This window comes from Silene latifolia, chromosome 2 (genome assembly GCF_048544455.1).
Source record: "Silene latifolia isolate original U9 population chromosome 2, ASM4854445v1, whole genome shotgun sequence".
NCBI classification, from domain to species: Eukaryota; Viridiplantae; Streptophyta; class Magnoliopsida; order Caryophyllales; family Caryophyllaceae; genus Silene; species Silene latifolia.
The window spans coordinates 175,026,112-175,053,485 of record NC_133527.1 but is presented as its reverse complement, the minus strand read 5'-3'; the positions used below and the strand labels follow the sequence as shown (position 1 = coordinate 175,053,485).

Sequence of the window (27,374 nt, the reverse complement as noted above, 5' to 3'; positions counted from 1 at the left end):
AATCCTCTTAAGTTTGATGCTCCATCGAAGTAAAGGTCCCAGTAGTCTACATCAGTTTGGAGTATATCCTCGTCTGGAAATGACCAAATATCTATTGTTTGTGCATCATTGATGGGATTTTATGCAAAGAATTCGGCAACGGCGCGCCCTTTTGTAAATTTCAGGGGCACGTACTTGAGATCGGACTCTGAGAGCATCAAAGTCCATCTCGCTAATCGTCCGTTGAGGACGGGTTTCTCGAAGAGGTATTTGACTGGATCCATGTTGGAGTATATTTTGACGGAGTAGCTAAGCATGTAATGTCGTAGCTTCTTCGTTGCCCACACAATAGCGAGGCATGTCTTTTCAAGTTGTGAGTATTGTTGGGAAATGTGTCCTCAACAATAGTGCGATCACATGATTTAAATATCATTATTAAATCTCATTTTAAGAATACATGTGGGATGTAATATTTTACTGTCAACTGGTCAACACATATCGGTAATGATTGGCTGACTAGAGTTTGACATTACTGTCGTGCGACGGTGGTGATCAGTTGATCCCCTTAGGTCATACCTATAGGGAAATACTCTTAATTGATTATTTAATTAATCGTATACCGATACGAGTTAATTAAATTGCTTAAAATTGACGGATGATTTTGTGAGTATAATATATGTATCTTATTGTAAATATGATTAAATGAGACACGGTCTAAGTAATCGAATTATTTTATTACTTAAATGAAATTATTGTTTAAAGAAACAATTGAAACGGAATGAATAAATTATTATAAATACAGAATGTTGTAGTTTATAATTTGGAAACATTTTTGGTACAAGTAATTACGAATTAATAGTCGATTTTGTAAATGACATATTTTATGAGTATGTTGATTTTTAATATGTTAAAAATACATTACATTGTGACATGTCATGTAACATGTTACATGTGACAAATTTGACAAATTACAAAATAAAATGGATTCTCCATTTTATACTTAAAAACCGAAAATGAGGAGGTAGTGTAAGATATGTATTGTGTTTTTATCTTGAGTGGAAAACATAATTATCATATCTAAGTAGTAGCCTTGCAAGCCTAAGCTTTTGAGAAGAGCAAAATCAAAAGGCATTGGGCATACTACCCAATGCAAGATTTCGGCCATCCCACTAGAAAGAGAGAAGAGCTTTTCTCTTTCACATCATTATTCATTCTTTCCATCCAATTTTCTAGTGTAAGAAAATATAATAAAACTCTCTACAATTTATGATAATTCTAGAGAAATAAACTCACAAAATTACTCCTCTCTTGACCGAAATATTCAAGAGTAAAATTACAATTTATATTGTGTCAATTTTATAGTAAAATTAATATTATTACTAGATCTAAATAATATTAGTTATTATGAGTATTCCTTGGGTATATGCTTTTGGGAGGGATTCTATACTTGAATCCTTGTTCTTCCATTTGGAGAGCTCAAGAACAAGTGAGTAGGAGAACTCACTTGTGCCCATAAGAACCGAAATTACAATGTAAGGGTGATTTCTTCTTTATTTTGCTACCTTGTTTGCATGCATAAGACCCTTATTTAATTTTATGACAAATTAATTTATAACATATATGAGTATGTTTATGTATATAGATCTACATTTCCTTCAATTGGTATCAGAGCCACGGTTGTTTGCATGCAAATCGGTTAAAAGTTTTTCCGAGTTATAAGAATAACAAATAAAACTTGTAAAATTTGTGTTATTATGATATATCACGAAATTAATTCATGCATGTTAATATTTCTGGTCCTAAAATGTTTTAGGATATTTTGGTTAATTTTACGGTTTTTTATTGTTCATATTTTACAATAATGTCATTTAAATATGATTTTATGAGTAAAAATGTCATTTTTTGTCTAAAATTAGCTATACTTCGAATTATCAGTTGATTTTTGGATATGTTGTCACATATATTATTTTGAGATAACCTGTAAATTTTCATAATTTTTGGACTTGTTATGCTCGAAAAATGAATTTTTCATTATTAAATTCGGATTTAGGTGAAAAATATGTTAATATGAGTTAAATTTCGAATCTGGTCATAGAAAATTAATATGTTGTCACATGCAATTTTAAAAGATGTTTGTAAAATAATTGGCTATAAAAAAGTCTTTTTGCATGATTTATGGATTTTTGAAGAAAAATAGCATAAATAGTGACATTATTAGTGAAAAATTAATAAAACATAATCTATGACTTAGGAAAAACGTCTAATGTTGCTTTTTGTTATCTTTTTCAGATCTAAAATTGAAAAGTTAATGAATATAATTTTTCCATGTTTTTATGATTTTTTTATTAAAAATCGATAAACCGCAACATTGTTTTTCCGGGAAAATTTCGAAATTTTTAACCTAAAATTTTGAACATTATGAGTGTCATGGTATTTTTCCAGAATGTTCATGAATTTAAATTTCAAATTTTGAATTTATTTGAAATTTTGTGATTTATTTGAAGTTTATAGCTTATTTTTGTAATTTTTGGTCCATTTATGAACAATTTTATAAATATGGGTTAATTATGGTCAAATTATTAGTGAAGACTAAATTTTGAGTCCTAAGAGGTTAGGGTAATTAACTTATGCATAAATATGAGTTTATGTATTTTTGTGATTATAAAAATGTTGAAATCACGCAAATCCGTAAAAACCGAGTAATATACGATATTGGCTAATTAAAGGCAATTTAGCATAAAATTGAGCATGTTCATACATATTATAATGCTGCATTTTTCTTTATGATTGTCATAATTTTAATTTATGTAATTTTGAATTATGTAATTTTTACTTAGTATGGCCTTAGATTTTAATTGATATTGCCCGAAATGTATGGGAATATCGATTCGGTTGTAATTTTATTGTGATCTCGTATCACCGTTTTGTAATTTAATAGATTTATTTTATTTTAGTTACAAATGTATAATAGGAAATTATGTAATTTATTATGTAATTTAAATTCATCTCGGAGTTCCCAAAGACGGATTTCTTCAAGATGGTGATACATAAAGACGGTGTTACCTCGAGATGCGTGCCACAACCGAAGTTCAAGGGACCAATGGAGTTGGTTTCCGAATATGTAATAGTTAAATAGTTTTTCTATTTTAGGAAAGGCCATACTAGGATTTATTTATCTTTATGCTTGCATTTTATTTTATGTCACATGCATCGCTAAATCGCCATAACTAAAACATGCATCCTTATTTTATCGAGTTCATCGACCGTGTCAATTAAAATTATCGTAGTTCACCGCTTTAGTTCACTTAAAACGTGATAGATAATAAATTGACATGACCTCTCGCTAAAACAATCAATTGAGACATAGCCTTACCAAATAGTAGAAACCATGAAAACCTATTTCGCGAGGGAGTGCGCTCGGCCCCACCGGGATACAAACCTTGTTACGTAGGGGAAGTGGGTGATAAATGTCTATCCACCGAATTCATGTTGATAAGGGATGTATCGGCCACACCGTGCCCAAGTTAATGTGGGTTTGGATCATGGACACATTTATTCGAAATTTGGATTGAACTCAACAAAAGTTTTTGATAAGGGATGTATCGGCCCCACCGTGCCCTTGTCGAATGTGTTTTGGGCTAAAGATAAATGTTAATGTAATATTATCGACCAAGAGTTCTAAAAGTAGAATCGATTAAACGTTAATCCACCGAGTTATATTGATAAAGGATGTATCGGCCCCACCGTGCCTAAGTCAATATGAATTTGGGTCTTGGAATCATTTATCATAGTTGGGTAGAGGTCACTATGTAAATGCTATACTTGTTTTTCAAGTATTAATAAAACGATAAATGTTAAGTTTTCCTCTATTCCGTTTTTTTATATTGTTCTATTTCTTTACCACAATTCATATACGATATCATTTCGATTTTGATGACGAATCTCCATTAAAACATCGTAACTAAAGACAAAATTTGAATTTGCTTCTAAAACCTCAAACGAACCATTGCTAAGGATCTCTTGTAAAGAGTATAGATTAAAGTTATTCATTATTAAACAGGTTTTTGATTCTTGACTAAGACTTCTACTTACAATGGACTATGTTTCATATGCTTAATTGAATTAAGTACCTTGAAGCGATAAATTGTTTTGGTGATTAGATTTTCAGAATTCGTAATTGACCAAAATAACGCAACCACTTTAATGAAAGTTTTAAGACTAAAACGAACAAATGAAGAGTAATCTTCATGAATTCAATTTTGCTTCTCAAAGCAAAGACTCATTGAAATGAGTGGGAGCATTCTCTTAAACCGTTAAGATGAGGACGAGGTTCAAGAAGTAAAGATAATAATGGAATTGATACAAGGTAATGTTAAAAGTAAAGTCATTGAGGAATGACGATACTAAACCTATCAATCCCGACCAATAAAGTTTCCATTGTCTTAAATGTTGGACACAAGAAAGGAAACTGCCCCAAATTATTGAAGAATCAACAAGTTAGTTGTGGGACATCTAATGGGACCTTCTTCTTTAAATGTTTATTTGATTAAACATAAATTTTGCTAGTACCACTTCACAATATTAGAAACAAGTGGAGGTTTTCATCATTGTACTTGATACATAGGATGATTAGAATATGACGACTAGCAACAATAATGTCGAGAGATAGAGTAATTGTGTACTCAATCTAGTTTTTGGATTTAAAGTTGTACTTAATTGTGACTATTAAGTGCATAAACTCTAAATAAGAATATAAACTTGTTAAGATACAAAAAGGGTTTTCACTTTTGTGACCCTATACACCACGATTTGATGTATGGCTAGCCCATTATCAAGGTGATTATATTCTAAAACAAACTAGAATGATATATCATGTAGATGATGTAAGATTCAAATTGGTAACCCAAGATTAAACCTTAAATTTTGGAATGATGAACGTAAAGAGTTATCGAGTACTCTTGAAACCATTAGATTGTTAATGGTATATGCGTATCTTGTATTCAAAGCAAGATGTCTCATGCCTTTTGGTTGAAAAGGAGATCGAGGTTGTAAATCATCTATCCAAAATAGGTTGATCATTATCTTTTACCAACGATTTAAGTTGACACTAATATGTTCACTTAATAAGGTAAATAGAGAAATCTTTGAAGAATTTCAAAGAGTTCAAGGAATCACGATTTAGTCGTGATGGGATTATTAAAGTGAAGACTTTGATATAAGCCAAATGAATTGTGATATAGTATCACAAATTAATCTCTCTTAACACGCATTATGGGATAATGTATGATTGGATAAGAATTCAAACGCTATTCGATAAGGTTTGGACTTCGATCAAGTTATTTTGAGTTACTTGATCCTTTTGGGGATTTTATCATTTTGTCTAAATTATTTTTCCACTAAATCGAATCATATGAGATATGAAATGGTAAGGGTACCATGTTTGTAAGTTTTCACAAGAAACAAATGCTCATTTTTCCCTCTTCAATTATCACGAGTACGACGAGTTTGCGGCTCGTGAAGCTGTCTTTCTAAAATACAAGTTTATTTTTAGAAGACAGAGTGGGAGAAATTATTCAAGAGCCACAAAGAATGCCACAAAAAATGTTATGTCGCAAGAAACTGGTCTTTCTTGGCTACATGAGATGTTTTGTGTAAGACGTTGTTTCCTTAAAACCTAGGAGGTTAAATTCGTCACTTGTTAAAAATGATGAATTCATGCTACTTTTAAGAAAGTAAAGAGCTTATAACTTACAAAAGAAATTGTTTGATTCAAGTTGATTACTTCTGGAAAGTAATCGACAAAGGACTTACATAAGAGTGTTTAAGTCACAACTCAATACAAGGCTTAGAGCCATGAAAATCCGAAATAAAAGGCTTGATTAGTGACAAAGGGTTTTGCACTAATAAAGAGATATTTCATAGCAAGATTAGTTGCAAAGGGTTTTGCACTAATTGAAATGCTTAAGTCTATTTGGATCTTCTTAGGGATTGTGTTTCATTATAAGGTTATGAAATACACAGCAAGTGAATCTAAAACCCACTTCTTCAATAGAAGCAATGTATTCAATACATGTCATAAGTTTTATAGATTCTTGCAATCCTAAGATAATGTGAAACTTAAGAGAGGATCTTAAGTAGGACATCAATGAGTTAGAATCAACATTTTGATCATGCGATAAAACATTTCTCGATAAGTCGAGAAGTTGTGTTTATACATGGAGTTTAGTGGGAGTTACGGAATTTTTAATTAGTCCGATATGTGGATGACATATTGATCATTGAGAATGATTTAAGACTTTTGGAGTATTATAATACATCTTGAATATCCGGATTTATGAAGATAAATCCACATGATATTAGCGCCAGTAAGGAGTCTTATGTTGATAAGATTCATGACTAGTTCAATTAAATTGAACATATTTGATTGATTTCATTTGCTTCCGCTGCCGAATCAATTAAAAAGAAATGATGTATAACACTTCATATGCTTTGAGTATGATGAATTGTTTTCAAAAATCGAATTTAAGTAATCTTTACCAAGTAAGCTGTAAAGATTACCCTTAAGTGCTTGCAGAAGCATTAAAGAAGTAAAGCAAAGTGTTTATGATGCAATTTTGTGTAAGGGTGTTACACAAGTGACAATTGACAATTGAGATTGCGCATGGTTTCCAACAAAACCATAATCAAAACACATTAAGATGGTTAAGATACCATTGTGGCTATGTTAATTAAGAAGTAGATTTTCTAGAATCGTTCTAGGCAATAAGGAACAATGAGAGATATTTATAACGGAAATTGAGTACACTTGCAATCATGAGATGTGCAAGAAGGATGAGTTCCGCACACTGTGAAAACAGTGGGAGCTATTCTTAGGCTAGAGGGCCTATGTCTTGATTGGATAGGGAGATAGGGTCGCATTTGGACTCCTACGTACTTACGGTCAAAGCTCGTGAAAGATCTCGATTTCGGCTAGCTTCCTTTCGAGATAGTGCCAAGGTTCGGGAAATCCGTGAAAGAGTTCTAAACTTCCTTCCTTAACAAAGTATCCATTTAGGGTAGGGAGATAGGGTCGCATTTGGACTCCTACGTACTTACGGTTTTGAACTTGAGCAAGCATCTCGAGAACTTCCTCTTTAGTGGGTTTGTATCCTAGCCCAAGTGGTATCCTTTTTTAGTTGCCTTCCTTGTAGGGTGCGAAGGTGTTTCTTCGGATAGGGTTCAAAGGCATTCCAGGGAAGTATCCTTGGGATTTGAGTATGTGGTTGACCACCAAGTTGGAATAGGGATCATATTATAGGGGTGCCAATTCACTTTCTATGACACTTATGCTTTGAACGCCCCCAAGTTCATATACTGGATCTGCAAGGACTTGATTATTTGACTTCTTTTCGATTATCGCCTTAATGGGTGACGAAGTGATTGTCACCACTTTGCCATTTAGTGGAATTTTGATCTTTTGGTGAAGAGTGGATGTTACTGCTTTGGAAGCGTGAATCCAAGGTCTTCCCAGAAGTATGTTGAAGGAAGCTTCGATGTCCACTATTTGGAAATTAACCTTTCGCTCAATTGGCCCTGTGGCTATGGTCAGGTTAACGAGCCCTACGACCTATCGTCGTGTTCCATCATATGCACGGACACCTTGATTGGTAGGGGTCCAATCCGACTCTTTCATGCCTAGTTTGTATGCCATTTTGAGGGATATGACATTGACCGCGGAGTCATCATCAACTATGGTCATTGGCACATTCTTCATTAGACAAACGACGGTGATGTAAAGAGCCAAGTTGTGATTAGCGCCAAAGGGTGGCAAATCTTCGTCTGAGAAAGTAATAGGATTACTTAGCTTCGGTGATTCTTGGAAGACCAAGTTGACTACATCGTCGGGTGTGGAGTTATGCGCTACATTTAATTTGGCCAAAGCTTGAAGTAAAGCTTGGCGATGTGGGAATGAGCTTGCTACTAGTTGCCAGACTGAAAGATCAGCCTTTGTCTTCTGTAATTGCTTAAACAAATGATCAGTGGAGAGTTTTGAGTAGTACTTCGTTATCATTTGGTGTGACAACGTTGGTTGGACCATTTTGAGTAGTACTTTGATATGGGCGCCCCGAACGAGTTAGGTGGTCCACATCTTGGTCTTCACCATTTTGGACTATTTCTTTGACTAGAGAGTTTTCAATGAGATACTCGTCCTCATCATCATCGGCCCATACTCCATTGATCGTAGCTAGTTCCCTCATTCTCATGATCTCGTCTTCTAGTCGTGTGATTTGGTCGACTAGTTTGTCAACCACGGCGACTATTTCTTGCATAGTGGCATTTTGAGAAAAGATTAATGGCGTATGTTCTTTGGGTGTCGCATTGAGGTCATGTAGAGTTGTCACCACATTTTCTAATTCCCAAACTTGCCTATCCACACTTCTTGCCCATGTAATGAAGTCGGTGATGGTAGGGGAAATGGTAGAGTAAAACCCTTCATTCTCGATTGCGTGGATTTCATTTTTAACTGGAGAAATGAGGTGTGAATAATCTAAGAAAGATTCTTCACTTGTGATCACTAGAATTCCAAGAGGATTCTGAGTGTTGTTGGGTTTACCTCCCGGCGGTATTGGTAGTCGACCATCCTCTATCATGTCTTGAAGCACATTTTTCAATTTGTAGCATTTTTCTGTGTCGTGCCCCTTGCCCCTATGATATTCACAGTATGAGTTCTCGTCCCAGAACTTGGACTTCTTTTCAGGTTTGGGAGTAGGTCCTATGGGTTGGAGTTTGCCTTGTTTCATTAGCCTTTTTAGAGCATTGGAGTATGTGTCCCCAAGATTTTTAAACTTCCTTGGTGGGGTACTCTTCTTGGATGGCTCGAGGAGGTTAACTTCATCGGTCTTGCTAGTGGAGCCGTAAGAACGACTTGTTGAGCCTTGATATCCTCGACCTACAGTTTTGGACAAGAGCCCTTTACGGATGTCATCTTCAATTCTCGTTCCTAGTACGGTTAAGTCCTTGAAAGTTTTGATGTTTTGGTACCTCAAATGATTGGCATAGATGGGCTTTAAGTGGTCCACAAATTTCTCCACAAGGGTAGCCTCATCCGGGCGTTCAACTAGTTGGGTACCAGTCTTCCTCCACCTACTTAGGAAGCCGGTGAAACCTTCTTTGTCATTTTGGGTAAGAACCTCTAGAGTGCGCATGTTAACTTGAATCTCAGCATTATCCGCATATTGCTTAGCAAACTCGATCGCGGCATCTTCCCAAGTAGCGATCTTCTTGTGTTCTAGAGAGTAGAACCATTGCTTTGGGATGGTGTCAAGAGATGAAGGAAAGATCCTTAAGAACATCTCGGGTTTGATGCCTTTGATAGACATGTAATCCTTGAAGGCACGGATATGGTTCAAAGGGTTCTCATGCCCCTTGAATTTAGGGATATCCGCCATGTTGAAGCTGGTTGGCAACTTGGAATTTACGGCCGCATACTTGCGATTATTCTCCCAATAAATGTCATCCCCTTTAAGGTACATCAATTGCTCCTCTAAGTATTGGAGTCTTTTCTCAACTGCAGTCACACCCATGGGAGGGCTGTCGTCCCTGAAATCATTCACAAAGTCATCAACGACTTCACTTTCTCGAGGAGGAATCCTCGTTTCTACGGTATAGATCCGGCCCTCGATGGTGTCAAGGCGATCATGCACTTGGTCTTGAGTAACTTGGATTTGAGCCAGCGCGGCTAGGATTCGATCATTACTATCTTGGAGTTGATTGAAGTTCGCGTCGCTTGTTTCAGGCATCTTGGAAACTGGATAAGAGATCGACGACGAATCAAAACACGATCGACCATTCTAGCACACTTACTAAGAAAGAAAAGTTTTGACTCGTGAAGTGGGTGTCTGCCACTTGTGTCAGTGAGCTTTTGAAGAAAAGACCAAGTTTGAAAATGTGTGTCCTAGTCAACTATAGTGTAGTTGTAGGAGTGGACTCGAAGTGAGGTTTTTTTTAAATGGGCTTGGGCCCGAAATTTGACTCGACAAGTGGACAGAATTTCGACTTGGTTTTGCGCTAATGATGGGCCTTTTTCGAAATTTACACTTTAAAAGAGGTTTTGATTTTACAAAAATCGTCATGGTTTCGTTTAGAAATGGTGATCACGTAAGGTACAAACAAGCATTATAATGGGATGCTGAGTGCATTTAAAAGGGTTTTGGTTCAAAGGGTGGGTTGCCATACCGAACAATCAAACCCGAAGTCTGTGGAGAGGTTCGTACCAAACAAGAGTAAGGCCGATTCCTAGTCCATTTCCTCAAGTAGTGAAGGTCCTTGATACAAACAAGAGTAAGCATCATGGTATGGATGACGCCAATCGCTATCCATCCTTAGGCCCAAATAGGAATTAGGACCGTTTAGACGGGACGATTGGTCGAATGGGTTGGGTTGGGCCTAGGAAGGCCGAATGAAACGATCTAGGAAGACCGAGTTATGAAAACCGACAATTGTCTTGTACAAACTATTCCCTAACCTTGTTCAAGTTTCACCCTTTTGGCTACACGTAAGTGTATTATTCCCCAGCGGAGTCGCCAAACTGTGGCCATGCGGCCACGGGGGCGCTTGGGAAACAAGTGTTTGCATTTGTGGAGTCGCCACCAATTTTTATGGGAAATTGGAACCGTTCGAATACCTCGTGTCATGTCAAGACACAAAGTAGTGACATGAACACCAAGAACTCGTTACCCTTAGCATTCTATGTCTAGAATGACTCTCTTGGATGCCAATGAACACGGATGTTCACAAAGATCTTGAGTAAGGGGTGAGGGTACGTATTAGGAAGCTCTTTTGATCGAACACCTAATCCCGCCCGCCTCGATAGCGGCCTCTACTAATGATTAGGGAAGTTATTCGTACTTGATATATTGCCGATTATATGCATGCAATGCAACATCCAAGTTTTGATCCTAACATGTGAAGATTAACTAAGTCGGTGAACAATTAATTTAGCAAACAATTGGGTCGAAGTTAGGATTAAGGTTCAATTACATGTGAAAACATACAAATGATACAAAATACAATGATAAATACAATAAAGAATACAATAATTACATCGGGTTTAGCGATTTATGTCGAAAATACTCCTAAAACGGATGATTTGGGAAAAAGAATAAAGGCAAAAATCAACGAACAAATCAGTAGGTGATAATACAGTTAATAGTTAATTGTACGTAAACTAATTAAACAGGTCAAGGCAGAACGGAAGTTCAGAGGCAGAAATCAACCTGGAACAGGCGCAGCAGGACTGCGCCCTTTGGAAGAGGCGCAGCAGTTGCTGCGTCTGTTCCAAGGGTGAGTTCTGGTTGTGAAGCCGGAACTGCAAATCGTTAATGTTAATTGATGATTTTAAGGATTGATTATGAATATTCGACTCGGATGAAAGTGATTTAATACATTAATTACATGCAAATGAGTCATAAAAGCAATAAAACATGGATGAGACGAACGCAAATGAATTATTTACATGGATGAAAGATTGATTAGTGGCATAGGTGAACTAAATAGGTTAAACATAATGAATTAAAGACGAACTAATGACAATAGACAGATGGAAATATATCAAAGGTCGAATTCCAGAAACTCGATATGAAAGAATCGAATTTCTACAACCCGGATTGAGTTTAATGACGAAAACCCGCAAATATTGGATTATAAGGGATTTAAGTCGAATTTAATGATGAAATTAACGTATTAAGGATGTTTAAACAATATACATGTGAAATTATTGTGATTGTATGTCAAAGAATTGAAGAACAAACGAAAACAAATAAAAGCAAACGAATTTACAGAGGACGAAGGAAGAAGGAAGGAAGCAGGAACTGCGGCAGCCTCACGAAGAGGCGCAGCAGGTACTGCGCTCCTTCGAAGAGGCGCAGCAGTTGCTGCGTCCTTTCTCGACGGTTATCTTCTGGTAATCCGTAAAAAAGAGTTTTAAAGCATGGTTTTAGAAATCGGTTTTAACGAGTATTTTCGACATAAACCTTACATTAATGATACAAAAAGTAAATAACAATAAATAAAAGAGAGATTTACACCCTCAGACTTACATGTTTGAGGAAACGAGATGAACTAAGTTTATAATTAGTGATGCTCGACTCGAATGTAACGAAAGTGCCCTCGTAAGAGGAAAACGATTAAGATTAGTTAAGTTGAGTAATTGTGGAGTTGGTCAAATTGGTCGGTCATGCAAACGAGGCTGGTACTCAGAAGGATCCGAGCTTACGTGGTCGAATGTTCAAGCACGTAGACGCCAAAAAGTAAGAACGTGGTCTAGAATGCAAAGGGAGAAGAGAAGGGCGGACACTCGGGTGAGAAATATGAGAAGCGAAGGCTCCTATTTATACTAATCACGTGAAGGAATAGGGTTTCGGAGAGACTTTGGAAGTGAATCTCGAAAAGATATGAAAAAGATACGAAAAATACGCAGAAAAGAACCTGGGAAGAGGCGCAGCAGTCACTACGTCTCTTGGAAGAGGCGCAACACCTGTTGCGTCTGTTCCCAAGTGGTTTCCTCCTACGAAAGAAAGATTTCCGTGTTTGGTTTATGGAATGACGGGGTAATCTTATTTTCCTTAATATTTTGTATGAATATTACGAGAAATACTTTACCAAAGAATAAAATATTGTGAAAGATTTATAAAATATGGAATAGAAATATCCGGAACATTCCAGAACATTCTGACTCGGGATTTAGCGGTTATCAGAAAATGTAGACGGTTTTAGACCCGGACTCCAAATGTACTCGAATTACTGTCAAAACGACTGTATTGACGCTTAGATGACAACTAAGAGGTAGACATTAGTGTTTGAGCAATCACTTGACGATAAACTTACGAACTGTCACAAATCGTTCCGCGTACCAAACATGCGGCCCAATCATCACCGGGTGGTTTGCGGGAGGTGCAGAAATGAGGTATCTACACTAATCATGAGTATTTTTGCTTCCTTGACGGTTATTCCGGGTTCTTTCAAATTCCCATTCACCTGGATGACCAAGCAAAATTAACTTTCACTTGTCCTTATGGCGTCTTCGCATATCGAAGAATGCCATTCGGATTATGCAATGCTCCCGGGACATTTCAAAGAACAATGATGTCCATCTTTTCAAAATTCATTGAGAAATCGATGGAGGTGTTCATGGACGACTTTAGTGTCCATGGCAATTCCTTTGATGATTGTTTAGAGAACCTCTCCCAAGTGCTCCAAACTTGCATCCAATACAACTTCAACTTGAATTGGGAAAAATGCCACTTTATGGTGCAAGAGGGAGTGATTCTTGGTCATGTCATTTCGAGTAAGGGGATCCAAGTGGATAAGGCTAAAGTAGAGGTGATTGAGAAACTTCCCCCACCCACCAATGTCAAGGGTGTGAGGGGTTTCTTGGGTCATGCGGGCTTTTATAGAAGATTTATAAAAGATTTTGCAAAAATTGCCAAGCCCCACACCTCACTTCTAGCCAAAGACACTCCCTTTGTATCTGATGAAAGTTGTATGGAGAGCTTTTGTAGGCTCAAACAAGAACTAGTCTCGGCGCCAATTGTTCAACCTCCGAATTGGGATCTCCCCTTTGAGCTCATGTGTGATGCTATTGATTTCGCTCTAGGAGCGGTCTTGGGTCAACGTCATGATAAGAAGCTTCATGTGATTGCCTATGTGAGCAAAACTTTGGACAACACTCAATGCTACTACACCACTACGGAAAAGGAAATGTTGGCGGTGGTGTATGCCTTTGAGAAGTTTAGACCATATCTTTTATGTTCAAAAGTTATTGTTTACACGGATCACACCGCTATCAAGCAACTCATGGTCAAGAAAGACGCCAAGCCAAGACTAATTCGTTGGGTTTTGTTACTACAAGAGTTCGATGTTGTAATCAAGGATAAGCCGGGATCCGAAAACCTTGTTGCGGACCATATGTCAAGATTGACTAAGGAATCTAGAGGGGATGTTGATGATGGAATCCCCATTGAAGAGTGGTTGCCCGATGACTCTATCTTAGCTATCACACACTCCGACCCTTGGTATGCGGATATAGCTAATTACTTGAGCTTAAACTTTATCCCCGAAGAATTTGACAACCAAGCTAGGAAGAAATTGAGGTATGAGTCTAGGAGATATGTATGGGAAGACCCTTTCCTATATAGAAGATGCAATGATGGGATCTATCGAAGATGCGTTACTCAAGAAGAAGGCCAGACTATTCTCCAAGCTTGTCATGCCACCACTTATGGAGGACACTTGTCCCCTTCTAGAACCCAAGCTCGGGTTCTACATTGTGGATATTATTGGCCTTCTCTATTCAAAGATGCTTATGCTATGGTTCACTCTTGCAACTCTTGCCAAAGAAGAGGTAACATTGGAAGAAGAGATGAAATGCCTTTGAACAACATTCTTGAAGTGGAACTTTTTGACGTATGGGGTGTAGATTTCATGGGATCATTCTCATCTTCATTTGGCAACCAATACATTTTGGTTGCGGTGGATTATGTGTCCAAGTGGATTGAAGCAATCGCCGCCCCTACCAATGATTCAAAGGTAGTCACCAAGCTTTTCAAAGATTATATTTTTCCTCGTTTCGGAGTGCCCCGGGCCGTAATAAGTGATGGTGGATCACACTTTATCAACCGCACCATTTACTCCTTACTAAAAAAATACGGCGTCCGGCACAAAGTAGCTCTTGCATACCACCCCCAAACCAATGGGCAAGTGGAAGTATCAAATAGACAAATCAAAGCTATTTTGGAACGGGTGGTGAACAAGTCTAGAAAGGATTGGAGTGCAAAGCTCAATGATGTATTGTGGGCTCTAAGGACCGCTTACAAGACTCCGATCGGCACTACTCCTTACCGATTGGTTTATGGTAAATCTTGTCATTTGCCTCTTGAATTGGAGCATAAGGCAAGGTGGGCTCTCAAGGAGCTCAATTACGACTTGGATGTAGCGGGGAACAAGCGGTTCCTTCAACTCAATGAACTTGATGAATTGAGAATGGATGCCTATGAAAATGCCAAACTCTACAAAGAAAGAACCAAGCAATGGCATGATTCTAAGATTACGAGGAAAGAGATCGTTGTGGGGGACAAGGTGTTGCTTTTCAATTCCCGGTTCCAATTATTTCCGGGTAAGTTGAAGTCCCGATGGTCGGGACCCTTTGAAGTAGTCACTGTATTCCCTTATGGATCATATGAGTTGAAGAATCTTAGAGGGGAGCATTTCAAAGTTAATGGGCACCGGGTGAAGTATTTATATGAGGGTCAACCCATTGAGACCCGTAATGAAGTAGATTTGGAAGACCCCCCACCCTTGGGGGATGATTAATCTTGAAACCATGCAATCTTTGGTTTGGTGGAGTCCCACAAGAACTACCAATTGTAAATATCATGCATATAGGTAGGAAATGAGAAATTTTGGACGGATGATACTTGACATTTTGATTGATGTCGGTTACTTTTATTGAGAAATTTGGGATTTTGAATGAAGAACAAGCGTTTGACCATCAATTGGCCTTTTCCGACGTTATGAGTCGGTTTTAAAAGTCGAAAACACGAAAATCGAGGCCAAATGGTGATGGGATACGGATCTAAGGGTATATTGAGGAAAACGAGTAAGGAACGTATTCCCAGCCGGGTGACCGGCAGCCGGTCCTCTGACCGGCTGGGAAGTTCCTGGAACATTTTATTGGAATTTGACAAATTGAAGGATGGTGAGTCCCGGCCGGTAGGCCGGCAGCCGGTTAGCCGGCTGGGAACACATGTACACGTGAATTGGAAAAAAAGGGGGGAAGAAATAGGAGTCCTAGCCGGCAGGCCGGCAGCCGGTCCACCGGCTGGGAATGCGCATATTGAGTAAAATGTAACAAAATGAAGAAGGAGGAGTCCCAGCCGGTAGGCCGGCAGCCGGTCCTCCGGTTGGGAATGCATATATGGTAAATTTAGTGTTTGAGTGTTCTCCCAGCCGGGCGACCAGCCGCCGGTCTTCTGACCGGCTGGGAAGTTCCTGTGACTTTTTGAAAAAAATCGAAAATACCCGTTTCCCCAGTCGGGCGACCGGCTGGGAACCCCCTGACACTCGATTTTACCCGAAAAAACACCCAATCTTTCATAAATTTCGACACTTCTACTCCCTCATTCTCCCTCTAACCCTAACCCCTCTCCCCTGGAATCACCAACAACCACTTCCCACCACCTTCAAGCACCACCCTACCACCAACAAGCCACCACAACCACCCCCTAACCCTTAACCCTCTACAAAAATCACAAAGGGCACCAAAAAAGAGAGTGAGAAAGGGTGATTTTGCTCTTCAACAAGCGGAGATGGTGGCGGCAGCGGCTAATGACATGAGCTCCGATCCGGCATTCCCCGGCCTTAAGTTCACATCCGTTACCATGAAAGGTAAATTCGTTTTATTTAAACAACGTCCCCTTACCCCGGCCCGATTCATTGATAGACAATCCATGCGGGAGTTAGTGCTAGATCAAGTGACTCTTGACTTGTTTGAAGGGGTAGGAATGCGTTATATGTATGGACTCCATGAAAAAACCTATTCCCGACTCACATAGGTTAGTTGAATGAGTAAGTCAATTGATCTTAACTTAAGTGTAGAATTAAATCGAGAGATTAAATCTACTCATTGTGATAGCCTAGATAACCACTAGTTCATGCCCATATTCCCCCCCCCCCCCCCCTCCTTGCTATTTTGGTGAACCTGATTGTCCTAGTTTCTCTAATATTGTTTTCTCACAATTGTTTTAGTCTTATTTAATTTCTTGTTGTTTTAGTTTGCCTTTAGCCAATTAGCTTAGAACTCTTTTCACTCTCTTAGACCGAACTAAACTAGTAGCCGAGTAACCAATCCTAGTACCAAATTTCCGTCTCTTGGGTTCGTCCCCCGCAATACTACAACGGGTGACCGTACACTTGCGGGGTTACAAATTTAAGACATCAACCATATCTTTGTAAGCCCTCGGCTATGACAGGACCTTGTTTGGTTGGAATGTGTGTACGGTAGCTAGAATTGTCTATCATATTAGTTGCATGCATGTTTATGTGGGTCGTAGTTTAGGTGAGCGACTATTTTTCTTTCTCTCCTACATATATATGTTCACCCTTTGCTTCATGAGAGAAGAGTGACCCGTGAGAGTCCATTATTAAAGGTCTTGCAAGGTCGACGGTTCAGCTTTATTATAAACATCTTATAACTCGTTTGCATTTGACTGTTTTGTTATAAGTGTTAGTTTACGTGCATTAAACTGGTTTAAGTGGGCATTTGTAGCTAGCTCTGAGCTTTCTTTTCCGTTCCATTAGTTTGCATTTAGTTTACTCGAGGACGCGTAATGGTTTGGTTTGGAGAGATTTGATACGTGCATTTTATATAGTCATTTTAGGCCTTTTTATGCACGTATTTCTATGCTATTATCGTAGTTTTATGCTACGAAATGCCCCGAATATGCTACTTTGGTTTGTTTTGTTCTATTTGCAGGAATGGACCAGAAAGTAGTAGATTCAAGCCTTTTACCGTCCGTTTTGCATGCATTTAGAGGAAGAGTGATTTTGGAGCGAAAATGTAGTTGTCTTGGGATGCGTGAAGCCATTTGGGGAGCTAAATAGACAAGTCGAAGCTGAAACTAACGAAGTTATGAGCTGCTAAAGTTAGATATCACTCGATCGAGTACTTAACTAGCCGATCGAGTGGTTTTGGATGGAATAATAGGTCGATCGAGTATGTATTATGGTCGATCGAATAGATTCAATTTAGGGTTTACTCGATCGAGTAGATTTTCTACTCGATCGAGTGGTTTGAGGTTAGTTCTGTCGATCGAGCAGTTTAAATAGGCTCGATCGAGTGGTTTCTATAGGGCTCGGGCCTTTTTAGCTTTAATTCGTCATTAGGTCAAATAAAATTCCTATTTCTTATAAATAGGAAGGGGAGACGTCATTTGTAACGCTCTTCTCTTCTCCTCTCTCCCATCATCTCATACACTACTTTACAATACTTTTTCCCTGTTGCTGCTGCTACTTTGTTCTTCTCATTTTTTCGGATCTTATTCTGTAACTCTTTCTTTCCCTTTTACTCTCTTTATTTAATGTTTATTGTTCTTCTTTCCCTTGCTCTTGCTTTAATTTTACTCATGTCTAGCTAATTCTCCCTGCTAGGATTAGGGGAGTCAATGAATGAACGTTAATTGCTAATTAGTTTGCAGATTGTCGTCGCTGTTTTTATCTATGCTGTTAATCGCTGCTTATCTTGCTGATTGAATCGATGCAATTAGCCTTTTAATTTTGGTAAACCTTGACCTAGACCGGAAGGTTGGAAGGGGTGAGACCCGCAGTGACCAATAGAATGCTTTAGTGAGGGCGGAAGCTAAGCTAATAGTATTTTAGGGCGAATTGAGACCGGAAGGAGATATTCATTTCCCCTTAGACCGACACATCGACTAATATGTGACCTTAACTGCAATTAATTGACGTTCATTGATGACCCGACATCCTAGTTTCCTTTCCCTCTGCTTAATTTCTCTTATCTCTATTTCTCTTACCTTTAATCTTGTTTAGTTTAGTCAAACAACTCAAAACCCCCACTGTGACCTTAGACGGACCAAGTAGACAAGTGGATAGTGACCGCCTCCCTGTGGAGATCGACCCTACTTACTGCTAGCTTCTGTTAGTGTAACTAGGTATTTATTTTTGGTACCTGACGACGGTATCAGTTGGGAAGGAGGTGTAGGAAGGAGGAGTGGATTGTAGGCAGGTTGAGTGTTTTGACGATTGTAGGAGGGACGAGATTGAGCAGCAAGAGCGGTGGCAGGAAGAGGGGTGGATGGCGGAGGTGCTTGTTTTAGAGCGAGTTCATGGGTGATTAGTTTTTCGTGGAGGGACTCAAAAGATATCGTGGTGTCACGTGCTCGGACAGCATCGATAAGAGACTGATATGTGCTATCAAGACCACGTAGCACCTTAGCTACGATGTCCTCTGAATCCATGGGTTTACCTAGGGCCGCTAATTTGTCGGTGTAGGTTTTGATTTGTGTCATGTAGTCGGAAACGGAGAGATTGCCTTTTGTGAGGGATTCGAGTGTGTCTTTGACTTGTAGTATATGGCCACGAGAGGGATTGGCATAGGTTTGGGCAAGGAGAAGCCATGCTTCACGGGAAGTGGTGGCGTTAGTGAGGAGGGAGGAGGGAGGAGATGTTGGTGGGGAGCGTGCCAATGAGTGCTCCTAGAATTAGACGATCTTGGCGCTGCCACGTGTGGTGAGCAGGGTTCGGTTTGGTTATTTTGGTGGTGTCATCAGTGAGAATGGCAGGTGGGCAAGGATGTGTTCCGTCAATGAATTTGAGTATGTCGTATCCAAACAGGATGTTGGAGATTTGGCTTTTCCATGAGAAGTAGGTAAGTGGGGTGAGTTCTTTGCATTGGGAGAGATTGACATCAATGAAAGGGGAGTTAGGGTTACCCGGATTGGGAATGATGCTACTGTGAGGTGCCATGGGAGGAGATGAAGGGTAGGGTTAAAGGAGAATTGAGGACCGAAAAAAAATTGGATGTAATGGAGAGATGACGGATCTTTATTGGCTCGATAGCATATTAGAGTATTGAAAAGATTATATGAATTGTGTATTTGTATTGAATGGTGAATACAAGTATATATAGTTACAATACAATGAGTAGAAAGGAAAGTAAATAACCTAAACTAAAGAAATATAGAAGAGAATATAATCTACGAAGATACACGAAATATATACGGAGTAGCTAGCAAGGAACATATATATACATCGAAAATAGACTAATGACTTTGATACCATATTAGAATCGGAGGGAGAGGAAAGTATAGAGGAAATCGTAATATTATTGATAATAGTTCGTGATTCTAACTATTACAATTACGGTGTATATATAATACAACCGAAATCTCTTAATATTGGTAACCAAATATATTATATGCTATAAAATCACAATATTATTCTCTACGATATATCACGATACCGTATTTCCTAATTATGAATATGTCGATATCTCGACATATCCCGATATCTCGTAACACGACATGTATGGCTTTGGCGCTGTGATTCTCGAGGTGGCTTGTGGACTTCACCCATCGACCAATAGAGGAGGCTACCAGTGCCTAGTTGATTGGGTCTGGTCAAAGCACCGTGAAGGGTCCATCTTAGGCGCCATTGACGAAAGACTTGGGATGGAGTACGTGGCTGAGGAAGCAAGCCGGGTTTTGCTCTTGGGTTTGGCTTGCTCTCACCCGATTTCTAGCCAACGGCCCCAGACGCAGGCTATGGTCCAGATCTTGTCCGGGTTAGCACCCATGCCTAATATACCGCCTTTTAGGCCCTCCTTTGTGTGGCCTTCTACATGCCCCATTGGCGACACCATGTCAGAATCTTTCACCGACTCCTTCCCCATTGTCTCCTCATAGTATGTACATTCCATGAACCAGTGATCAGTACTCCATGGTGCATGAGCCTTACCTTGCTAATTTGCGATACAAAAGTGTGCTTCTTTCGACTACCAACACTTCATTTTGAATCATACAGGAGTTCTGTTTCTAACAAATATCGACCATAACAATGAAAAAGAGCTACGAAGTATGAATGTCACGACTTATCACTCTTAACTCTAAATGCTTGAAAAATTCATGTTCAACGAAATGTACGCATTTCATCAAATGTAATACTTCCTCCGTCCCAGTCAATAATTTACACTTGCTTCATTTTCCACTCATAAAATAAAATAAGTGTAAACTATTCAGGGAGTACAAATAGCCCACGCGTAGTACATTAGCTATTACATCAATACATCCACAAATAACATTATACCTCCAGTGGTACAATAGCATCCTACAACCAAGTTATATCTTATCGAGCTTATGTGTAATTTTATCGAGTTAATATTTTTTTTATGTTTGAGTGAATTCAGAAATTTTATGGTATAGCTCGACTTCTTTAAAACAAAACTCGAAAATTTTATTGTATAGCTCGGATTCTAGAGCATACAACTGGGTACAACTGGTTGTAGGATCTATTAATTGTATTATCATGCATGCATCCTTATTCCTTAATATTGAGAACGGAAACTAGTTTTTCCAAAGCAGAAGTTCAAGGGCTTCACCATCAATCAACTTCGTAGCAGCTCGAAGTTTCCTATATTCTGCGTAACGGAAGGGAATGTATTTGGGTGGGCGGTCACCTTCTATGAATTTCCGATGAGCTTTTATCTCTTCATCAATCGTTGGCACTATGATCGTTGCAATCGACATACGTATCCCAACATCCTTACATACAACCCTGTGCTTCAAATTTCGCATTTTGCCATTGCTCCAAGCCTTCATTTCACATATGCAATGCATTTTATCAGGAAATAGTTACATTTTGTTATAAAATGGTCACATTTTTTTGTCTGAAATGAGTAGGTCTCACTTATGATAGTCTTAGACATCAGACGAAAAAATGTCATAAATTTTAATAGAAAGTTACCATTTAATAATAAAAATTTTAATGTTATAACTAAGTTTTCGCCTTTTAACATTAAGTCAATGGTAGCATTTTATCAGAAAACATTTACATTTTATCTTAAAATGATCACATTTTTGTCCGTCTTATTTCAGGCTGTTTGAAACAAGAATTTGCCTGTTTCTCGTCTATGTATGAGACCATCTAAAGGAGATATAGTCTAAAACAAATCAAATAATGAAGGAGGCGAAACGAAAATGAAGTAATTACCACAGCAATGTCTCCAAGATTGATGAGAAATGAAGCAGGAAAGCGATCAACAGCGAGTAATTGACCAGACGGGTCAACAATTTCGAGGCCTCCCAAATGTTCGTCGTCCAGGAGTATGGTGAATAGACTAGCATCTGTATGCGTCTCTAAGCCACCAGTGCCGATGTTTTCCTGAGTAATTGTGTATTTGTTCATCCGCATATGTGACGGACAAACTTTGACACTGTCATCGTCTACCCCTGAGCTTCCGGCCATCCTACTCGCAATGTCAATTCCCAACTTGTGCATATTTTCAGCATACCTCTCAATTATCTCCCTGCCATATATTGGTTTACTTGATTAAAATTAAACATGTACAACTTATACATACTTAAAACAGAAGCGTAAAGATATGATCGAGACAGAGGAAATACGTAAAGTAAAAAAGTACCTTTGTTGAGGAGAGGCATCAAGATCAGAACAAAAGGAAGGAAGAGAAAGAGAAGAGGAGATATCAACAGCAAATGCTTCATTAACAGGATTAGGCCTCAGGTAGCCAGTCCCCGGTAGCCCTACCTTGGTCCTTTGCTTAGTTTCGACTGGAAGAACGAATAATTTCGTGACGACGGATTTAATCTCAGCCATTAATTCTGTTGGTACTCCATGATTCACAACTCTGAAGCAACCCCATTTCTCACATGCTTCTCTAAGTTTATTTTCATCAACATTTTGCATATCTATTACTGGGATTTCTTCACCCATATTCCCTCTTTTCTCTTGTTTTTCTCTAAGTTTGATATTATTATATTGAAATTTTAAAGCACGACCTGGATGTTTTTATATGCAAAACTTAAGGCTGTTCTTTTCGGCTGATATGAGCTGAACTGAATTAAATGGAGTGGGGATGAACTGAATTGAACATAATGGAGTTGAGCTGAATTGAAATTAGAGTTATTTTGTGAAGGGATGAGCTGCATAACTGATTGAAGTTGAACGGAACTCAATTGAATGGAGATGAGCTGATTTGAAATGAGCTGAAATTAAGTCAATTATAAATTTTTGATGGTTTTTGGAAAGAAATTGTGGATATACTTCCTCTATCCCAATATTATCTTCCTATTTTAATTTGCACCTCTCTAAAACACCACTTTGACTTGATTTTTCTCCTTTTATATAAATGTTTTTCGAGTCAAAAAAATAGTTTTAGTAAAAGACTTTTTTTATGATCAAAGTTTTGAACTTTGATCTCAAAAGTCAAATTAGGAAGATTATTTTGGAATGGAGGAAGTATTTTATATCGAGTACTAGTTACATTTTGATGATGTTGAGTTATTTATTATCATGTTATCAATCGTTATGTTTCGCTTAATCTAACAAATATATTTTAGTTAGATTAGGAATTAACATGAAACTTGAATAACAAGTAGATTGAATTTCAAATTTTTTTTTGAAGAATGTTAGTTGATATATATGATGTGTATAGATCAGTAGATAGTTAGATCTATGTTAATTAATGTCATTTTTTTTTTTGAAGAATGTTAGTTGATATATATAATTTGGAAACAACATTACTTTTTTAACTAACATATTAATTATCTTGGTAAAATTATTATCGTAATATTTTTGAAAATGTTTGCTTAAAAAAATTCAAGATTTTCTTTGTAAAATATTTTCACATAAACGTTTATTGAAATGGTTTTATAGTAAAATATTTAGAAAATATATTCTCACTAAAGTATATATTGTGATATGTGTAGATCTCGTGCAAAAGAGCGGTTTTTTAGATAATAATGTACGAACACGTTAAATATTATAACTTGGTAAGTGGTAACATGCTAAGCGGTATAAGAGAGAAAATTTAATAGTTTTCACACCAAATAAGAATAACATTTTAACTTAACCTAAAAATATAAATTACTTCATTAATAAAAATAATAATATTATACGATTACATTTGCAATAGGAGATAGTCAACTTGTAATACCTTTGGATTAAAATACAGGAAAATAGAATTATGAAGAAAATTGTGCAGAGTATTTTTTTCTCATATCATACGTATTATTAATGATATCCCCATGTATGCTATAATGGAAAAAGCATTTATTTTAATAGCCTTTAGGAGACTCAAGTCGCAAGCTTCATCAAGGTCTCTGCGGCAGAAATGGGCAGAAAGATGACAAACTAGGAGATTTCATTATCTGTACCAATGACACGAAACTTTACCTGATACCTGCGTGTAAAAGGAATTTGATCAAGTAGTGAGGTATGCTATAATGGAAAAAGCATTTATTTTAATAGCCTTTAGGAGTCTCTATAATACCTTGGTATACTAGTTTCAAACCTTTCCGTACTGCCAAAGCATTTTTCCCTCTTGCAAACAAACCTATCTGCATCATTCTTGAGAACTTTGGTTGTACAATGCTTGCAGCAATCATAGTACCACTTGACAATCAAATCAACATCATATATAGTTGCAACCGTCACATGTCTCCGAGCCTATATTTGCATGACATCGAAATATTTTTAGTAATATTCACAATATATTCAAAAAAACAAAATACTGGAAAGCTGGTAGTTGATAGTTCAGCATTAGAACCCTTTAAAAGTGCAATAATACCTTTTGACATTTCTTAATCTCCGTGATTGTACTCAAATTATCTCCCGATAGCATATCTTCCGACTCACTCGAGATATAGTGTAACACCCCCATACTCCAAGTGCCTTACCAGGACCACTTAAGGCATGAGAATGCTACCATCTCGGTTACCCGAGGCAAGGTATATCAAATAGAAAATAAAAAAACATACTTTATTAAATATGTTTAACGTGATACAAGTCCAAAACCAAAACTGCTAAAGTAAAGTACAAATGTTCCTCAAAACTGTCAAGCCAACTAAAACAATGTGAAAGAATGTTTTGACACAGCGGAAGACTTCTAAACAGCTCATGGTGATTCAACCCAGCTATCCCATGCACATCATCTCATATCTGCTCAATAACTGCTCACCATCCCCGAATGGATCACCACAATTTTTAAAACAATTAAACGAGGTCAGTACTGATTACACGAAACAACACATCTGCAACTAATATACAATCCAAACCAATCCACCATTCTCCATCACAACTCCACAGACCTGACTATACACTAAAGTGTGTATTCCTGCCAGAATACTCATCGCAACAAGTATTCCACACCGCCAGTGGGGGACCGTAGCCGTTCCCACCTAAACCCCGCTCATCTCATCCGAGCGATAAACCCAAGTTCCTAAATGTGCACATCCCTTCTGTGGCGGGTTCCACAGAAGGCGAATCAAGGGCGTGAAGCCACTCCCGCAAGTGACTCCACTCAACCGAGGACGCACCTCGCAAACCACAAACAGTTATATAACCAACAATACAATCAACCACTATCCAATTCAATACCGATATGATATACAACAACCAATTATCACAATGTCATATAAACAATACAGAGTAGGGAAACCCTACCTGGAATAACAATCACACGAGACCGTCACAGCATCTAATAAAAAACGTTCCTCTACTAATCCTCCTCCTATAACACATATACATACAATTACTACCAAATCCACACAATACACCCAAACCCCCAAAACTACCCAATTAGGGTTTTAACCAAACGCAACGAAATGCTATAAAAATTATACAAGAAGCTTACCCTTGACACGACGATCACAACAGTATAAAGAATAAGATAATCCGACGATCCTAGCATTGGGATTTATCAACAACGCGAAGAATACAAACTACGTAACTCCTCTTTTTCTTTGAAAGGTTTTTAGAAAGATTAAAAGTGTTTAAGAATAATGACGGAAGCCTTTTATATTAATCTCGCGTTATTAACAAAACCCGGCTAAAACAACCCGTAATACGCACTTACTCGATCGAGTAAGTGACTTACTCGATCGAGTGCCCCTTACTCGATCGAGTGTCACACGTACTCGATCGAGTACCCATCAGGTCAGCTACTGTTTTGCGTAATAACATACTTACTCAACAGAGTAAGTCCCACTCGATAGAGTACCCACAGACATTGAAAACTGTAGTATTACAGTCTTCCCTCCTTAAAAAGAACTTCGTCCCCGAAGTTCAACCCATACACAAAAACAAAACGTACTATCTCCACTCCGACACTACAACATAACCAAAACTCAAAACAAAACTCCAAACCAACACCCAAACCGACTCAAAACAAATTTTAACTATACTAAAACCATCATAAAGCATATAAAAACCTTAGGCGGCCATCTCCTACCCCTCTAAAAGAAACATGGTTACGTCCCCGTAACCACACATACCTGATCAAAAAGAGACGGATACCGCTCCCTCATAGCCTCCTCCGCCTCCCAAGTAGCCTCCTCAACTTCATGGTTAGACGAAAGAACCTTAAGTAACACCGTTTTCCCATGTCTAGTTTTCCGAACCTTGCGATCAAGAATCTGTTTTGGCACCTCAAGGTAAGACAAGGACTCATCCAACTCAATGTTCGCCACCTCTAACACATGTGAAGGATCGCTCACATACTTCCGTAACTGGGACACATGATCGAAACACATTATGTACCCTATCCAAAGCTGCTGGCAACGCTAACCGGTAAGCAACCTCACCCACACGATCCAAAATCTCATATGGTCCGATAAAATTCTGGCTCAGCTTCCCGTTCTTACCAAATCTCATGACCCCACGCATAGGAGACACTTTTAACAGAACCTTGTCCCCAACCCAAAACTCTATGTCACGACGATGTAAATCTGCATAGCTCTTTTGTCGATCATGGGCCGTTTTCATCTTTTGTCTGATTAGCTTAACATGTTCTATCATCTTCTTTACCATCTGTGGTCCTAAAACCACTGCCTCAGCTCTATCATCCCAGCAAATCGGACTCCTGCGCCTCCTCCCATACAAAGCCTCAAACGGTGTCATCCCAATACTCGTGTGATAGCTGTTGTTATAAGAGAACTCAATAAGATCCAACCTATCCTCCCAGCTACCACCAAACTCCATCACACAAGCTCGCAGCATATCCTCCAAAGTCTTGATGGGCCTCTCTATCTGTCCATCTGTCGCAGGATGAAATGCAGTACTCATCTTCAAAGTAGTTCCCATCAACTCCTGCAACTCTTTCCAAAACCATGATATAAACCTCGCATCTCTATCTGACACTATATCCTTAGGCACCCCATGCAAACGAACCACATGTTTCCTATAAGCCAAAGCTAACTGTATCTTGGTCCAAGTATCTTTCATCGGAACAAAGTGAGCTGACTTAGTCAAACGGTCAACTATTGCCCATATCATGTTGTTACCCTGTTGACTTCTCGGCAAACCCACTATAAAGTCGATAGAGATAGACTCCCATTTCCACTCAGGTACCTCAAGAGACTGAATCTTACCTTGTGGTCGTCGCTGCTCTCCCTTAACCCTCTGACATGTCAAATATCGGGCCACAAACTCAGCTCTTTCTTTCTTCATCTCAGGCCACCAGAAAGTCTTCTTCAAATCATTATATAACTTGTCACCGCCTGGATGTACCGAATATGGTGTGCAATGCGCCTCTATCATAATTACCTTTTTCAACTTCTAATCATTGGGTACACACCACCTGCCATCGAATCTCACACTGTCATCTGTAT

General features: G+C 38.4%; 2 protein-coding genes across 2 annotated transcripts in view; one reads left to right on the top strand and one right to left on the bottom strand.

The window, feature by feature from the left end:
• Positions 1–20,435, top strand: part of LOC141641671 (putative L-type lectin-domain containing receptor kinase S.5) — a 71,036-nt gene extending 50,601 nt beyond the window's left edge. Inside the window, exon 4 of the mRNA XM_074450325.1 lies at positions 20,050–20,435. Coding sequence (XP_074306426.1) covers positions 20,050–20,435 — 386 coding nt within the window. The remainder of the gene's footprint in view (positions 1–20,049) is intronic.
• A 595-nt stretch (positions 20,436–21,030) lies between these two features.
• LOC141631254 (2-oxoglutarate-dependent dioxygenase DAO-like) lies at positions 21,031–22,503 on the bottom strand. The gene is made up of 3 exons (XM_074443952.1): positions 22,169–22,503; positions 21,739–22,054; positions 21,031–21,341 (listed from the first exon to the last, which is right to left on the bottom strand). Exons 1-3 carry the CDS (start codon positions 22,477–22,479, stop codon positions 21,093–21,095), a joined length of 876 nt encoding a protein of 291 aa, XP_074300053.1. The 5' UTR covers positions 22,480–22,503; the 3' UTR covers positions 21,031–21,092.
• Positions 22,504–27,374: the final 4,871 nt, after the last annotated feature.